Source organism: Rhincodon typus, chromosome 10 (assembly GCF_021869965.1).
Source record: "Rhincodon typus isolate 14 chromosome 10, sRhiTyp1.1, whole genome shotgun sequence".
Classification (NCBI taxonomy): Eukaryota; Metazoa; Chordata; class Chondrichthyes; order Orectolobiformes; family Rhincodontidae; genus Rhincodon; species Rhincodon typus.
This window is the reverse complement of record NC_063341.1, coordinates 8,658,777-8,674,189: the sequence shown is the minus strand read 5'-3', so window position 1 is coordinate 8,674,189 and position 15,413 is coordinate 8,658,777. Positions and strand designations below refer to the sequence as shown.

The following is a 15,413-nucleotide window of genomic DNA, read 5'->3' as shown; positions in this document are numbered from 1 at the left end:
CACTGAAAGAATTCAGGAAAAAAACCTATTTGAGTGTTTTGATTTGTCAGTTTCATTGTACATGCTGGATTGTGAATAGAACTTGCAAGAAGAAAAAGATAATGTCCCCTAGGGCAAGTGCCCCCTCGCAAATGTGGAGGATGCATTTGATCCAAAATTGAGCTACCAAAACAATGTCTTTCGATTTACGCACAGTGGCTCAGTGGTTAGCACTGCTCCCTCGCAACATCAGGGACCTGGGTTCAATTCTACCTCGGGCAACTGTCTGTGTGGAGTTCGCATGTTTTCCCTGTGTCTACAAGGATTTCCTCCGGGCGTTCCAGTTTCCTCCCACAGTCACAAAGATGTGCGGGTTAGGATTGACCATGCTAAATTGCCTATTGGTCCAGGGATGTGTGGGTAAGTTTAATTAGCCATGGCAAATGCGGGGTTACAGGAATAGATAGGGTGCACTTTGGGGGCTTACTGTGGATTTGATGGGCTGAATGGCCTGCTTCTCCACTGTCAGGAATCTGTCTTTGTAATCATAATCTGCCATCACATCTGTAACATGACCTGTCTCAACCCATTTGCAGTGGAACCCCTTTTTCATATCTTTTTCTTACCTTCAGGCTCAATTTGTCCAAAATCCCCTGGTCGGTCAGCTGCTTTATTGTCCACTCTCTGTGAACAAGAGCTCATCCAAAATATTGCTGCTGTCTGATTCCTAGCCCATATGAAATCCGGCTCATCTAGTAATCCCTATTGTCATAGTCTTTCAAAATGCTTCTCATTCCTGTGTCCAAACACACTCATTCCTCTCTCTGATTTCCTCCACCCCTATAAGCCACCAAAACCTTAGCATTCTTTCAACTGAGATGACAAGGTGTAGAGCTGGATGAACACAGCAGGCCAAGCAGCATCAGAGGAGTAGGAAAGCTGACGTTTCGGGTCTGGACCCTTCTTCAGAAATTCTTTCAACTGATTGCTTTCCCTCTTCACCCCACCATTCAATTAGTCAGTAATTCAAAACTGACTCAATTCCTTGCTCTGTTACCGTTGTAAATGCAGTGCTTAAGCAACAAGGAGAATTCAGCATTATATTTTGCTGTTTTAAGCCAACATTTAAAAAGTACAACTGGCACCAGGTGAAGTCATATGCCCAATTAATCACTAAAACAAAGGTTACATTGTTTCATTTTATCCATCTGCTGCTCTGTTTTCAGCCAATTTGTCTGACTCCTGCAGGAATAGATCAGATCATGTGCCTCTATTGCACAGCAATGAGTTTACCATGTAAATGATATTACTAACCACGGTTAATGGTCCACGGATGAATATTAATTTTACATTCTTTCCATTTTACATTTCAGTACCTAACAGGATGAGCCAAGCCTTTGTTATTTGCTTTCTGAACAGACACTTTTTTGAGACAAAAATAACACCGTATCAGCTGCATATATTGAGAGTGAATCAACTCCATCCATACAAGAGAGAGAATCTGAACCTTCCTTATTGAACAATAGCCACATCAGTTTACTATAATATTGCAATTCCGACGTTTTTGTTATTAACTACTGTGTTATAAATACAAGTTAAACCAAATGCAGTTGTTACTATCTTTGTTCTTTAGGATTGTATTGACTTTAGAGTTTTATAATGGGAATTTAAGTGTATATGTGCTTCCAAATTAAGATGAATAGCTTTGTTGGAAAAAATCACTTTTGCAACATACCATGTTTCATTGGTGGTGGTAAATAAATTTATGGATAATGTGCACAGCTGAGGTCACAAAATGTGTATTCTACAATGAAGACCGTTCAATTTCCAGATCTTGGTCAGTTCAAAGAAATGTGCTAATCCGTGGGCAATGTCATCTCATGTTTTATCAATCTTTTTTCCACTCCTTTGTTGAAATAACCCTGTTAGAAAAATCTGTCGTTGCCTTCCGTCTTCTAATTTAATAACACATCGATGATTTTTTAGTCTGCATGCTATGGGAGGGGAGAAATTGAAAATCAGTGGTGCCTTGTAACAGGCCATTGATTTTTTTCTTTTCAAATAAAAGACATTCATTGTGTAACATAGATTGCCAATTTCCTGTTGTCCATTTTACACTTCACAAGCAACAGAGGGAAGCACCACTGGGAGGCACTCTAATACTCTCCATTACAACGGAACAACCTGTTGATTGGGCATACTGCATTGTATCATCTCATCTGTTATCGAAGATGTGCACAGGGTCTCCCATGACAACAAAACTTAGCTATAGTTCACCACTTATCTCAATCTGTACTAAATACAGTACAGGCTGAGCAGAATCATTTCAAGCAGTGCTGTGATGACTCAGTGCAACCACAAGAGATATAAGTGGAGTCAGTAAATGGGAAATCATTTCAAGGAGCACTGTAGACAGGCAGATGTGATTACAGTCTGCTCCAAGTGCAAGGACAAGCTTATGATGGGCAACATGCATGCACTTTCAATCAAATGCATTTGTGAAGAATATCACTTCAAGATAATACAGTGCAAATATTTATTTGTTGATGTATTTGAATCAAATTGGAGATATGCTGCAGATCTGCTTCCTGCTGGTTCAATTACAACATTCAGAAATCATTTTCTCTGCATAACGTTCTTTTTTGCTCATCAAGGTGCAGAATGATGATGCTACAGAATCAAATAACGCTACAACGTGCCAGCAATAAACATCTAGTTGAGGTCAATCATAATGTGTAGGAGATAATATAAGTCATTCTGTAAATAACCCCCAACAACGTGCTTGGACTTGTAACGACTACACTAATGGCAATTTTTTTTTACATCCCACACTAACGATCTCAATATGTTTTTTTTAAAGAAAGGCTGCCCAATTAATACAGAATTATGAGCAGTTTTGAAATGTGGATATTCTTTGCTGTTAAGAAATGGATTAAGGTGATGCAAGTTAATTTCACTCTAAAGTAATGAAAAATATCAGGCCAGATGGAGTTATATTTGACCTGCCTGCCTGTATCTGAGAGTCCAGCAATGTCAGAATTCAAATACCAATCACAGTTCTCTTCCCTTAGTCTTGTTTTAGCTAGATTTATGTTTTAAAATGCACTGTACAAAACAAGGGAGAAATCTCTACTCGCACAAGGTAAGCAGACCTTTCTCGTATTCCATTTGAATCAGTGCTCAGCCACTGAATCATGTAATCGGCAGACCTCTATTACTTTCTTACCAATGAAGCTTGCTATGAGGAAGGGAATTGGGGTCAGGATCTGTTAGGTTTAATAATGTTACTTGGGGAAAATGCAATCCATTGAAAAGATGACATGCAGACACTAGCCTTTCTGATCACAAGCAAGTAACAACTGTTTTGTTTCAGCACTGAAAGGAGCGATTGACAAGTGCAGTTTTTTTTTTCTTTTTCATGATAGGTGGATCCTGGTGACAGACTTGTTTTGTTTAATTGAATGTTTTGTACGGTTCAAGGTGCTTTGAAGGCTGAGATATTATCTGCAGATGAGATTTGGAAATAGTTGAACTTCATTCAGAGTATTTAAAATGAGCCCGGACACAATTTTAATCAAAATGATTGATTGATATTTTTGCCCCAGCAAAATCATCAAGAATGATAGCCTCCGTAAATAAAAACAGCAGAAAAACAGCTTCTGCCAACTGACTGTGTCAAAACAGTGTTCATTGCAATTACAGAACATTTAGGTTCAATGATCATTACAGAAAATAAATGAATATGATACTCCATAATTGTGCAGCCCAAATGAAGAAGGCATATTAGAGTTTGGTAACTTCAACTAAGCTGGATGGTTGAAATACTGTTCACTAAGTGCCTGTGTTTTCGCCACCGTGTGTGTTCTTAGATAATAAAGTATCATCTGCAGCATCTGGCATGAATTGCCCTGGATGCTGTGCAGGCTTTAGCACATGCATGGTAAATGTCTGCTGGGATTTTGCAGAGCATCGATCAACACAAGTTGGAAAATGAGCAAAGGTCACGTAAAATTAGGCAAACTGCTAGAAACTGGCCTACATAAAACTCCAGGGCTTGACTCTCAAAAATGGTTTCGAAAGCAATTCTGTTCATGGCCAATTAGGGATGGACACCAAAATGATTATGGAGCTGACAAGATCTATGTCCCATGAAAGAACATAATAAAAACGAGGTAACTGGAAGAGGGGGAGGAAGGCTCACAGCAAGATGTCTTATCTGCCCTGGATTTTCAGGAAACTGTTCTCCTACCTCAACAAAGAACGATGCGTGAGACACTTACACTTCATAATGGAAGTTATGGTGAAATCTACCTCCACTATCAAAACTCCAATCTTAAAAGCGGTGTAAGAATTGCACTTCTACTGGCTATGAAGGTGAATGTGTTGAAGACTTCGAGATTGAGGCAGAGAGATTTGCAACATCAAGCAGTTTGCCACCCACTGTTGCACAAGGGAGGTCACTGAAGCTATGTTAATGAAGTGCATTTAGATTTCCCCTCTCTCTTGCTAAAGGCAAGCTTTGCAAGTGAGCACGTAGCTTCAGTGCAACAGCGCCATTATGAAGAGTGCCATTGATGACGTGCACAGGGTTTTATGTGTTTTAAATGTCAACTCCATCTTGCACTAAAACCAAGAGGAATTCATTCTATCTGCATGCAGCTGGTGTGTGGCCGTAGCAGCAAATAATGCGGCTCAGTGCCGTGGGTTCTGGCAGTAGTCACTCTTCTTGAAACTTTCATTCCAGTATTGTCTGCTGTGACTATGTGAGCAAACGGAAAGCGTAGCTACTTAGCAACAGGAGCTGCCTGCTCTTGAAGATTCCTGTGCACACCCCAGACACACATGCTGAGTTTGTTTTTCAGTGAGGGCTACAATGCCACACAAAACGTGATAGAGCACACCATCATCATGGTGAGAGAACCAATCCTGTGCCCAGACAGCTGTAAAGGACCCTGCGCCACTCTGCCAAGCAGTGATCGAGATTGTGGTAATAGGCAGCATGTTGCCCAACCTTGCCACCCTGAGGGGACAGCTCTTGGTACCAGCTCCATGGCAAGCTGTTTCAGCAGGGGAAGGAGCAGGAGAGAAAAGAATAAAATCACTTTTTTTGTTCTCCCCAGGCTAACCAGGATGAACTCAGTGTGTAACACCAGTAACAGAACATTTACTCCCTTATTTACCAAATGTCCCAAATGTTACCTTTCCTCTATCACTTTCCATTACAGCATTAACTTGGGCAAAGTCCAAAAGTAAAAAATGACCACACAATAAGCATTCCTGACTGCGTTAAATTTTGTGGTAAGTAATACACATAAGCAGCACGGGCTCAGTTTGCTCAAAAAGCTCAAACAAGCTTATTTAACAGTTCAGTCCACAGCTTGCAATCACATATCTGGGGATGCATCCAGTCTCTAACATGTGGTGTTTCATCATAGCCCTTGGATAGTTGGAATGCAGCAACAATAATTGAAACATTTGAAGAGTCTCTATAACATGTTGGTGGTTTGACAATTATTGCAGATCTTGCAATGGTATAACCTTCTGGAGATTTAATCTCCACACATGCGTTTTCAACCTGTGGGTGTCAGATTTCCATGTAATGAGCATGATGGGTGCCATCCTCATGGTCTTCCACATCTTCAGTATCTAAGTTTATCTTGTACAGTAGTGGCCCTTCAGCCCATTGAGTCTGCACCAACGTATTTTTGTGTGTGCTAAGAGCACAATTGGAGTTCTGTAGTTCCATGAGTTGATCTATTTCTCCTCAATGTTATTCCATTCAGGGTTGTGATTTTGTAGGATTTGACACTTCTGCTCATTCTGTATAGTGTATGACTCTGACCTCTTGTTTTAATCCTACATATTGCTTAGTTAGTTCCAAAGTGGCATGTTGGTCATGCATCGTCTTGATTCTCCCTCATTTTTTTTGAGAGGCATTTCCTGGATTTCGGAGAAATTCGACTGATGGTAATTCGGCTGGGTTATCCTAACTTGCTTTCAGAGCATGATATATGCTGGTGACATTGGGCCCATGTCCAGAGGTGTGGCTCTTGCATGCTGCATCACTGTAAGAAAATCTTTTTTTGCCACCCTGCACTTTACAATAAGCACTTCAAATATGAAATCCATTCAACAAGAACATTGGATCTAAGATAATGTGGTAAGGCTGTCACCTGCTTTAGGCCTCATTTGCCATCTCGGTGTGAATTGTGGTCCATTATCGGTAATGGTGACCATGAAGCTATTTGTTAAATGAATGGATTTTTTAAAAACAGATCATTCATGTCCTTGAGGGAAGGAAATTAGCCATCCTTACTTACTCTGATCTACATGTGACTCCTGACCCCCAGCAATGTAGTTGACTTTTGATTGCCATCTGAAGTGGCTGAGCTGCTCACTCAGTTCAAGAATAATTAAGGATAGGCAACAAATTCTGGCCTTGCCTTCATCCCATGATAGTATAAAAAAAATCTGTTTAAGGCAGAATGGGTGAATTCTGTAAACTGTAGTTCACAGCCAAGATGCCTCCAGTCAGAGTATTCACTGCAGTATTCAGATGATGGCTAGTTACTGCTTGTACTGCAATGCAAACGTGATCCCAGCCATCGTATGCTGTATCTTTAGTACCACAAGTGCTTGAATTGTTTGCCAGCAACTCCATGCTTTGACAAAGTTCAGTGCCAAGGTTGTGCTACTATTCTCCCTGACACTGGTTTCTGACAGGCTCCCTAATGTGCCAAGCATCGGGAATGCCGATCAGACTTCTTCTGAGGATTGGGACATCATCATCTTGTCTGCAGCAAAACTTTTTGTTCTTGCACTAGCACCTGTGCTATCCTTTTCTGCCTTTCTCTAGCTGCGCCTGTCTCATGTCCCCTGTCACCATCCTGTCTCTAAACCATCTCGAAAGATATACCTAACGAACGGTGGTGGCTGCGAGTGTAAGATCAGGTGACCTCTCCACTTTTCTTCACTGCCCAGTCAGCTTGAAACTTATTTTGGTAACCAAGAAAAGTAACTCCAGGTTATCATTTGTGGTGTGAGGGCCAGGGTAGGAGGATGAGTTGCGTGTTTATGCCATCAGTAGCTTGCACATTGGAAGAGATTGTTGGATGAGAAGCAAGTAGAATTTGAGAAGAAGGACAAAATGGGAGGATACTGACATCCTCAATGGTATCAGTCTTTCATTGTTTTTTAACCCAGACTCGACAATGGGTATTCTAATAATGACTCCTTCATTGGCAGGTTAGGGTACACCGATCCTCTGAGGAAGAGATCTCCATTCTGATGAACGGGCATTAACCTGAACCTTTTTCTAACTCTGTTTCTGTTTTCACAGATGCCGATAGACACGCTGTCATTTCCCAGCACTTTTTGCCTTTACATAGTGTATTAGCTTTACGTGGCACTAGGAATTTGTAGCTTTCCACTCTCTCCACTGTATTAATCAACGGCTTGGTTAGTGCCGGCTACCCTGAGAAGTTGGTCAAAAGAGCAAGCAGCATGAAGGTGACACGCCACCTGCATTGCATTAAATGACAGGGGGGTAAATTACACTTTGCAATATCATGCTCGCTTTCAGGGGGCTAATCAACTTAGCTTCTAAATTTGTTGCTAATCTAATTTTTATTGAGTGCCTGAAATAATAAGATTCAGATAAACAGCAGCTCTTTGGTCTGGTTATGCCGGTTGGAAAGTTTTTTTTTAGTTTTGGGAAGATTTGAGTCTTGTTTCAAATCTGATCTCACTCTATTTTCTGCAGGTGAATGTGGCTGCAAGGAAGGATATACAAAAGATCCTGTTCACAAGCATCTCTGCATCAGAAATGACTGGGGCATAAACCAAGGGTGAGTGTATGTCACATAGCTCTACACAATGCTCCTTCCCCATTACATCCCAATCTCTACACAATGCTCCTTCCCCATTACATCCCAATCTCTACTAGGTTGCTACAAATAATCACCCATTATACTCACCATCTATCAGTGATGTGCCAAAGTATGCTTCTGCAGAATTGTATTCATTTAAGTGTGTAGCAAATGTTTTCAGATACTTCCTTTGAAGCTGCTTTTCGGGTGCTCTAGGATCCCTGGTAAGTGTTAGCTCCAAGTGGTCATGTTTTGCACATCTGACTGTACTCCTAAAGTGAACCTTCAAGATTTACAGAAACTGTCATCCCCAGCAATTTTTTTTTTCTCTTCTTCAAGTTCAATAACAGTAAAAACCGTTAATACTTGAAATCAGGCAGGTTGTACTGGGCTTGTACTTTTGAAAATAGATAAATCTGTTTGTCTCATTTGCCCTTTTGCTAGTATCTCCTTCGGGAATGCCCTGGTCTTTGCTACGGTACAGCTTATTGTCTGCTGTAATTGTTGTATTCCAGCTACATGATGCTATCTCCAGTAATGAGTGAGCAATGTCAGCCATAACGTTGTGGAGGCAAGACTGCTCCCTATTACCAGTCCCACAGCAGGGCTTGAGCACAACAAGTTAGCATTATCAATCTACTGCAGTACTTTGGGAGTCACACAGGAGGTTCTCTCTTTCAGATGAGGCAGGAAAATGAGCTCCCAACTGCGCAGGTGGGTGGTTGTAAAAGATCCCATGGCATTACTTTGAATGAGAACAGGAGAGTTATCTCGAATGTCCTGGTCAACAGTTATCCCTCAATTAACATCAGAAGAATAGCTGATCCTTTCTTTTTATAAGAGATTGCTTAACACATGTTAGCTGTCACATTTTTCTTCAACAGTGATACTCTTCAAAAATGCTTCATAGACTGTAAAGTGCTTTGAGGCATCTTTTGTTTGCCAGGAGTGTAATAAAAGTGGAAGTCTTTCTGTTTTCTTTAATAGCTGTGATACGGTTAGGGTAAATGCTGGCCCAAAGCCTATTTTGTAATAAGTACACTTGGAAAAAGGACAGATATGAAGAACCATGGATGCTGGAAATCTGAACCAAAACGAGAAATTGCTGGAGGAAGTCTGCAGTTGTGGCAGCATCCAGGGAGAGAAAGCAGAGTTAACATTTCAGGTCTAGTGACCCTTCTTTAGATGCTGCCAGACCTGCCAAGTTCTCCCCAGTAATTTTTTTGGATAAGCAAAATGTTCTGTGTTGGGATCGGAATCTTGTGGCAAGTTTTTTTTATATATATCTGTGGGCTTCGTCGGATTCTTGAAATGTACAAGTCTATTTTCTGTGGGTAACTGTCATTCAATTGGGATTTTCACCAAATTGCACAATCAGTACCGGATGGTGAGATTTCCATTCATTTAAGAATGGCAAGCGGGTTTCAGAAACTGGGTGATGAACATAGAAACCCTGCAACACCAGAGAAACGCCAAGATACTGTGGCAGGTAAGTGAGGGAGATGACATCCACAATGGAGATGTTCGCTCTCTCATCAATGGTTTTGAATCTTAAATTAAGAAAGGGCCTTTGCCAATGGGCCACTGTTGCTGTGGGGATAATCTCTTCAAGCGGGGTGGCCCACATCCGATGCTGAAGCAGACAGGCTTCTGGGCTGGTCTGGTGCACTGGTTACCCTAGCCTGCAATTGGGATTGCTGCCTTCAGGTAGCTGTACTGTTCTCTGCAACTTGCAGGGACGTGGAAGTAGATGGACAAAGGCAGTGCATTCAGCTTCCAATGATAGGCCTGGATTCTCAGCTTAGTTAGCTGTCCTGATTCCTGACACCGCCACCATAACCAGGCCACCAAAAAAATACCAAGGTGATGTGGGCACACTATTTCACACTGCCAGGCTGAAATAAACAAAGTAAGCCTTTGGTCTTTGTTCGAATGAGGAATCGTAGGTGTAAACTGGAACACAATGCAACAATAACAGTAATCCAAATGTCGACAAGTAGTCATGATTTGCTGCCAGTACAATCAACAGACTGAACTATAATGTTGAATATATTCCAAGTTCTGATCGCCAATCTACTTTGGCAAGGAGTTGAAGGGTGCTTAGATATGAGAGAATGGTGCAGCTGTTTAGTCTGTCCTTAATTCTTCTTTTATGTAAGTACATGTCCGCCACTGATTCAATACATTGATCAAGGTTTTGGAAAAAGCACAAACAAATAATGTAAAAGGAATGTTATGTAATGGATGACTATTAGATAAAAATTAAATAGTGAGGTTGAGTTATAAATGTATAATCTGTACAGGATATGCCCTGACCAAGGACTGAAGTCATTTTTAGTGCATTACCTCTCAATATGATCTGATGCAATGCTCCTCACTGAGAGGCAGGAAAACTGACTGACATAGTGGCATCCAATGACGCATAAAGCTCTTTAATACTTTGCCTCTGACCATTTATATCTACGGACTGTAATTAAGGTCAGCAGTAATCAAAATAGTTAAACTCCATGTGTGAAAGTTAGTCAAATGTCAGTAGCTTGAAAATAACCTCAACATTGATTTTTTTTAGGTTGTTCTGCTGTCAGAAGAGTGGATGTAAAAACAATAGGGAACTGAACATCTCTGCTATTAAATAATTCTCTTAAATTAACCAAGGCTCCTGCAGTCAGATGTTTTCTATTGCAGGCTTTGCACTCTACAGATTTCTTCCTATAGAATCACATAACTACTGGAACTGCCCAGTTGTCTTATACACCACATAAGCCTATTTTCATTAAACCTATCAATGGATGTTTCTAATCTTTTTCTCCTGATGTGCTTACATACATTTAAGGGAAAGGTACTGATGTTCATAGCCTCACTGATTCCATATAGTAGTAGGTTACACATTCTAACTGTTCTCTAGACAAGAATGGTTTACCCTGAGTCCCTTGTTGCTCCTGCCCCAAAGTGGGGTTTATGCAGGATTGGTGTGGAGTGATGTGTCCTGTTTTGAAGTCAGCAGTCAACATCAATGGGCAACAAGATCGTGCACATCCAATGCACTGAGGAGACAGACTGAGTTTTAAACTTTGTGTGATCCAGTCAAAACATTGCCAGCTGAGCAGTGAACTCGTTGCAAATTAAATTGGTATACTCACCACAATTTCCACCGCCATCATAAAAACAAAATACAGCAGATGCTGGAGATTCTTAAATTTATGCGGGAAGTGAGTTTATTTTGAACTCCAAGCACTAACTTCACCTGTCTCTCTACAGATGTGGGTAGACCTGCTGAGCTTCTCCAGCAAATTCTGTTTGCACCATTCTGTTCCCATTCAGAAAGTCTATTACAAAAAAAAGTCTGTGATATCTTGGGAAGAAGTTTAAAGGCACCCATGCACCAAGGTAATTTGAAAAAAAAATCTAATGGTGTCGTCACAACACCAAACTCATTGAAAAAGGTTTAAACAGAAAGTGTTCTGCAACTCCAAGAAGAAGGGCCTAACTAATATACAATTTTTTTAAGAGATCAAGTTTAATATTAAAGTTTTTTTTGTGTACATATCCTGGTCCATTCAATCACTGTGGGACTATACATTTGAACTGAGCTTCTAAGAATGGTGACTGTGTATTTTTCAGAAAACTACCAAGATCCTGTTTATACTATCCCATTACTGTCTCAATTATGATTTCCCATCACTACTACTTTAAGCTCCACAATATTGAAGTGCTGCACTGATCTCTCTCGCCAGAAATGTTTAATATCTTTTGACATCAGTGGCTTTAAACTGCTTTCAGCTGCACTCAAAAATAACTATTTAGACATCACTTAAATCTCATTTGTGCTGAAATGCAGTCATTGAAGGTGGTGTAGTGGTAATGTTACTGGACAAATAATTCAGAATCGCAGGCTAATGTTCTAGAGACATGGGTTCAAATATCATCATGGTGAAATTTGCATTCAATAAAATCTGAAATAAAAAGCTAGCCTGATGGCAACCACATCAAGTGTTGTAAAACCTCATCTATTAGACTAAAGTCCCACGAAGGAAATGTGTCATCCTGATGTGGTCTGGCCTATATGTGACTCCAGAGCCAAAGCAATGTGATTGCCGAGAGGGCAGTTGAGAGTCAATTAAGATGGGCAACAAGTATTGGTTGAGCCAGAAGAATTTTTTTAAGTCAACCATCAATTGCACTCCACAACAATCTCACAACTAATGAGAGACAGTCTCTTCTTTCTCCCTTAATAGTCTGAAGCCTCGTTTATTGCAAGCTCTGAAATAGTCATCCTGGCCTGGAGGTGTCAGCGACTGTAGTGAAGAGATGGCAGAGGAGATGTGTAGCAGATCTGGACTGAGGAGGTGGCAATGGAGATAATAGAATGCAAGGACATCGCTGTTAGAAAATCTTGATCTAAGGATCGTAATCTTAGGATGAGTGGTTGACTGAGACGAGGAGACATTTCTTCACTCAGAGCCTTGTAAATCATTGGATCCTCTATTGCAGCACATGTGAGATACAGTTAAGCTGATATCAATTGATTCTTGCACTTTAAGGGAATATGGAGATGGGTGGGAGAGTCAAGTTGAGAGTGAAGATCAGCCATGATCTTATCAAGTGGCTGAGCAGAATCAATAGGCAAAATGGCTGACGTGCATCTGTTTCTTATTTTTTTTCTTAATTCACTCATGGGATGTGGCTGGGCCAGCATTTATTGTTCATCCCTAGATGCACTTCAGAAGATGATGGGCTGTCTTCTTAAAACAATGCAATTAATTTAGTGGTAGTGCACAGAGCTGTGAGGGAGAGAGTTCAGGATTATGATCCAATGACACTGATGGAACAGTGGTATATTTCTAAGTTAGAATGATGTGTGGCTTGGAAATAAACTTGCAGATTTTCCCATGTATCTACTGCCTTGTCCTTCTGGATGGCAGTGGTCATGGGTTTAGAAGATGCTGTCTAAGCAGCCTTGGTGATTTTGTTCCTGCAGTGTATCTTGTAGGTATTGCTGCTACTGAGTATTGATGGCGCAAGAAGTGAATGTTTGTGAATGTGCTGCTAATCAGTGGGTTACTTTTTCTTCTGGATGATGTTGGGCTTCTCGAGTATTGTTCAGGCTACATTCATCCAGGCCAATGGAGAGTATTCCATCACATTCCTGACTTGTGCCTTGCAGATGGTGGACAGGCTTTGGGGAGTTTGGAGGTGAGTTGCTCATTGAAGTCTTCCTAACCTCTTGCTTGCCCCTGTAGCCACAGTATTCATATGGCTAGTCCAATTCAGTTTCTGGTCAACAGTAACCCCCTGGAGGTTGATAGTGTGGGAGTCAGTGGTGGTGCTATTGAATGTCAAGCAAATGCTCTCTGGTCATTTCCCTGCCAGTTGTGTGGAACAAATGTTACTTGAACATCAACATAGACATAGGATTAGGGCCATTCAATCATTCGAATGGCCACTTGTCAACTCAAGCCTGGATGTTGTCAGGTATTCTGTATTGTTTTGTTTTAAACACTAAAACACTCTGATATAGGGCATGCACTGCATCAATCTCATTTACATTTTTAATAAAACATAGCAGGACCTTCATGGGAGTGTGAGAAATAGCAGGGAACTGCACAGCAGTACTCTGACAATTTCATCAAGAAAGCAAATGGAAGAAAGGATAAATTTTGAGGTGTGAAGTTGCTTTGCCATCTCGCACTTGATAGCTTTCCACTCAGTTGTGAAGCTTCAACAAAAAATTTAATTAAATTTCTTGTGTTGTGGAAGTGAACAATAAATAGGCTTGTTCAGGTTTCAAAATCGAGAGAGAATAGTGTAGCTCTTTTGGCATATGAAATTAAATGGTCCTGTTACTCACCTTTGCATTTGAAAACCCTGGCTGAGTTTGGGTGTCATTAATTAATATTCTAGGGTAACTGACAAAATAAAAGCTAATGTGTTTTAACTTCCATTTGAGAATTTTGCTGCAATTACTGTGAAATCAGTGCCACGTTAGAAGGTAAGAAGTCTCTGAAACAAATACAGAGAATGTTAGAGAAACTCTGCAAGTCTGATGATATCTGTAGAGAGGGAAACAGAGTTAATGTTTTGAGTCTGAGCTGATTTCTTTAGAATTGAAAATTGGAAAACTGTGCTTTCATGCTGAAGTCAAAAGGGGAAGTGGGGGTGAGGGGGACTAAGTAGGACAGATTGTAGAGGTGCTCAGTCAAAGAAAATAGTTTGCTGATGGTGCTGAAGGGAAGGTAGAGATGTAAAAAGGGGGTGTGAGAAATAGATTAGCTCTACTGATGGCAAAGTCAAAAAGCTGTCTGTGGCTGTGTCTAACAAAAATGGAGACTACAGAGTTTATTCTCTGAAATTGTGGTATTCAGTCCCAGATGCTGTAGGAAATAAGGTGTTGTTCTTCCAGCTAGCGTTGAGCTTCATTGGAACCCTGTAGCAGGCCCAGGAGAGAGATGTTAGCACAGAAGCCCAGTAGTTTATTGAAATGACAAGAAGCTGGAAGGTCGGGAACATTCTTGCAGACAGAGGGGATATGTTCCTTCAAAGTGATCACCCAGTCTGTATTTGGTCTCTCCAATGCAAAGGAGACCACATTGGGAGCAGCGAATGCGGTAGACTATATTGAAAGAAGTGCAAGTGAAATGTTGCCTCTCCCAGGTGTGTTTGAGGCCTTGGACAGTGAAGACGTGAACAGGCAACTGTTATACTTTACTGTGATTGTATGGGAAGGTGCTGTGGAGAAGTGAGGCCGCGTTGAGTGTTGACGGTATGGAGCTGGGTGTCACGGAAGGAACAGCTCCTGTGGAATGCTGTCAGTGGAGGGAAGGTGTTGTATTTGGTGATGGCATTCTGCTGGACATGGCGGAAATAGCAGAAGGAGCCTTATTGTTCTTGCAGGGGGCAGAAAGGGTGAGGGCAGAAATGCTGAAGATAGGTGACACACTGTCAAGCACAAAATTTTCTGAAGAAGGGTCCAGACCCGAAGCGTCAGCTTTCCTGCTCCTCTGCTGCCTGGCTTGCTGTGTTCATCCAGCTCTAGACCTTGTTATACTAACTTACTGGGATCTCTTTGAGCCAGGGACAAGTGCTCTGACTGTTTTTTTTAATAAAAAGTGTGAGCACTGAGAGATTACCCCTCTGGGTGGGGAGTTTAAAATGTGGAAATCTAGTGATAAAATAAGAGATTGGTCATTTCAGACAAGGAGAAAAAGGAATCCCTTCATTCAAAGGGTTGTGAATCATTGGAAAGCCTTACCCAGACAGTTGTGGATGCTTAGTCATTAAATGAATTTAAGGATGGGACAGATGGGTCTTTTTGTCTCTCTGGGAAATCCTAGGGATACAGGAAGTGTGTGCGTAAGTGATTGTATTGTATATCAGGGCAGATTTTACCAACTGTCTCCTATCTGAAGGAGTCTGATATAGTTTCTAGCGCTAAAAGGATCAATGGGTATGGATAGAAAGTAGGACCAAGGAACTGAGTTGGATGATCAGCCACGATCCCATTGAATGGCGGAACACACACAAAGGGTTGAGTCGCTTACTGTCCCTCTTCTCTATTTCCGAGACTCC

The 15,413-nt window shown here is 41.1% G+C and overlaps 1 protein-coding gene across 1 annotated transcript in view; it reads left to right on the top strand.

Annotated features, from left to right (window-relative positions):
• astn1 (astrotactin 1) overlaps window positions 1-15,413 on the top strand; it is a 1,993,575-nt gene that overhangs the window by 943,216 nt on the left and 1,034,946 nt on the right. Inside the window, exon 9 of the mRNA XM_048602275.1 lies at window positions 7,742-7,826. Coding sequence (XP_048458232.1) covers window positions 7,742-7,826 — 85 coding nt within the window. The remainder of the gene's footprint in view (window positions 1-7,741; window positions 7,827-15,413) is intronic.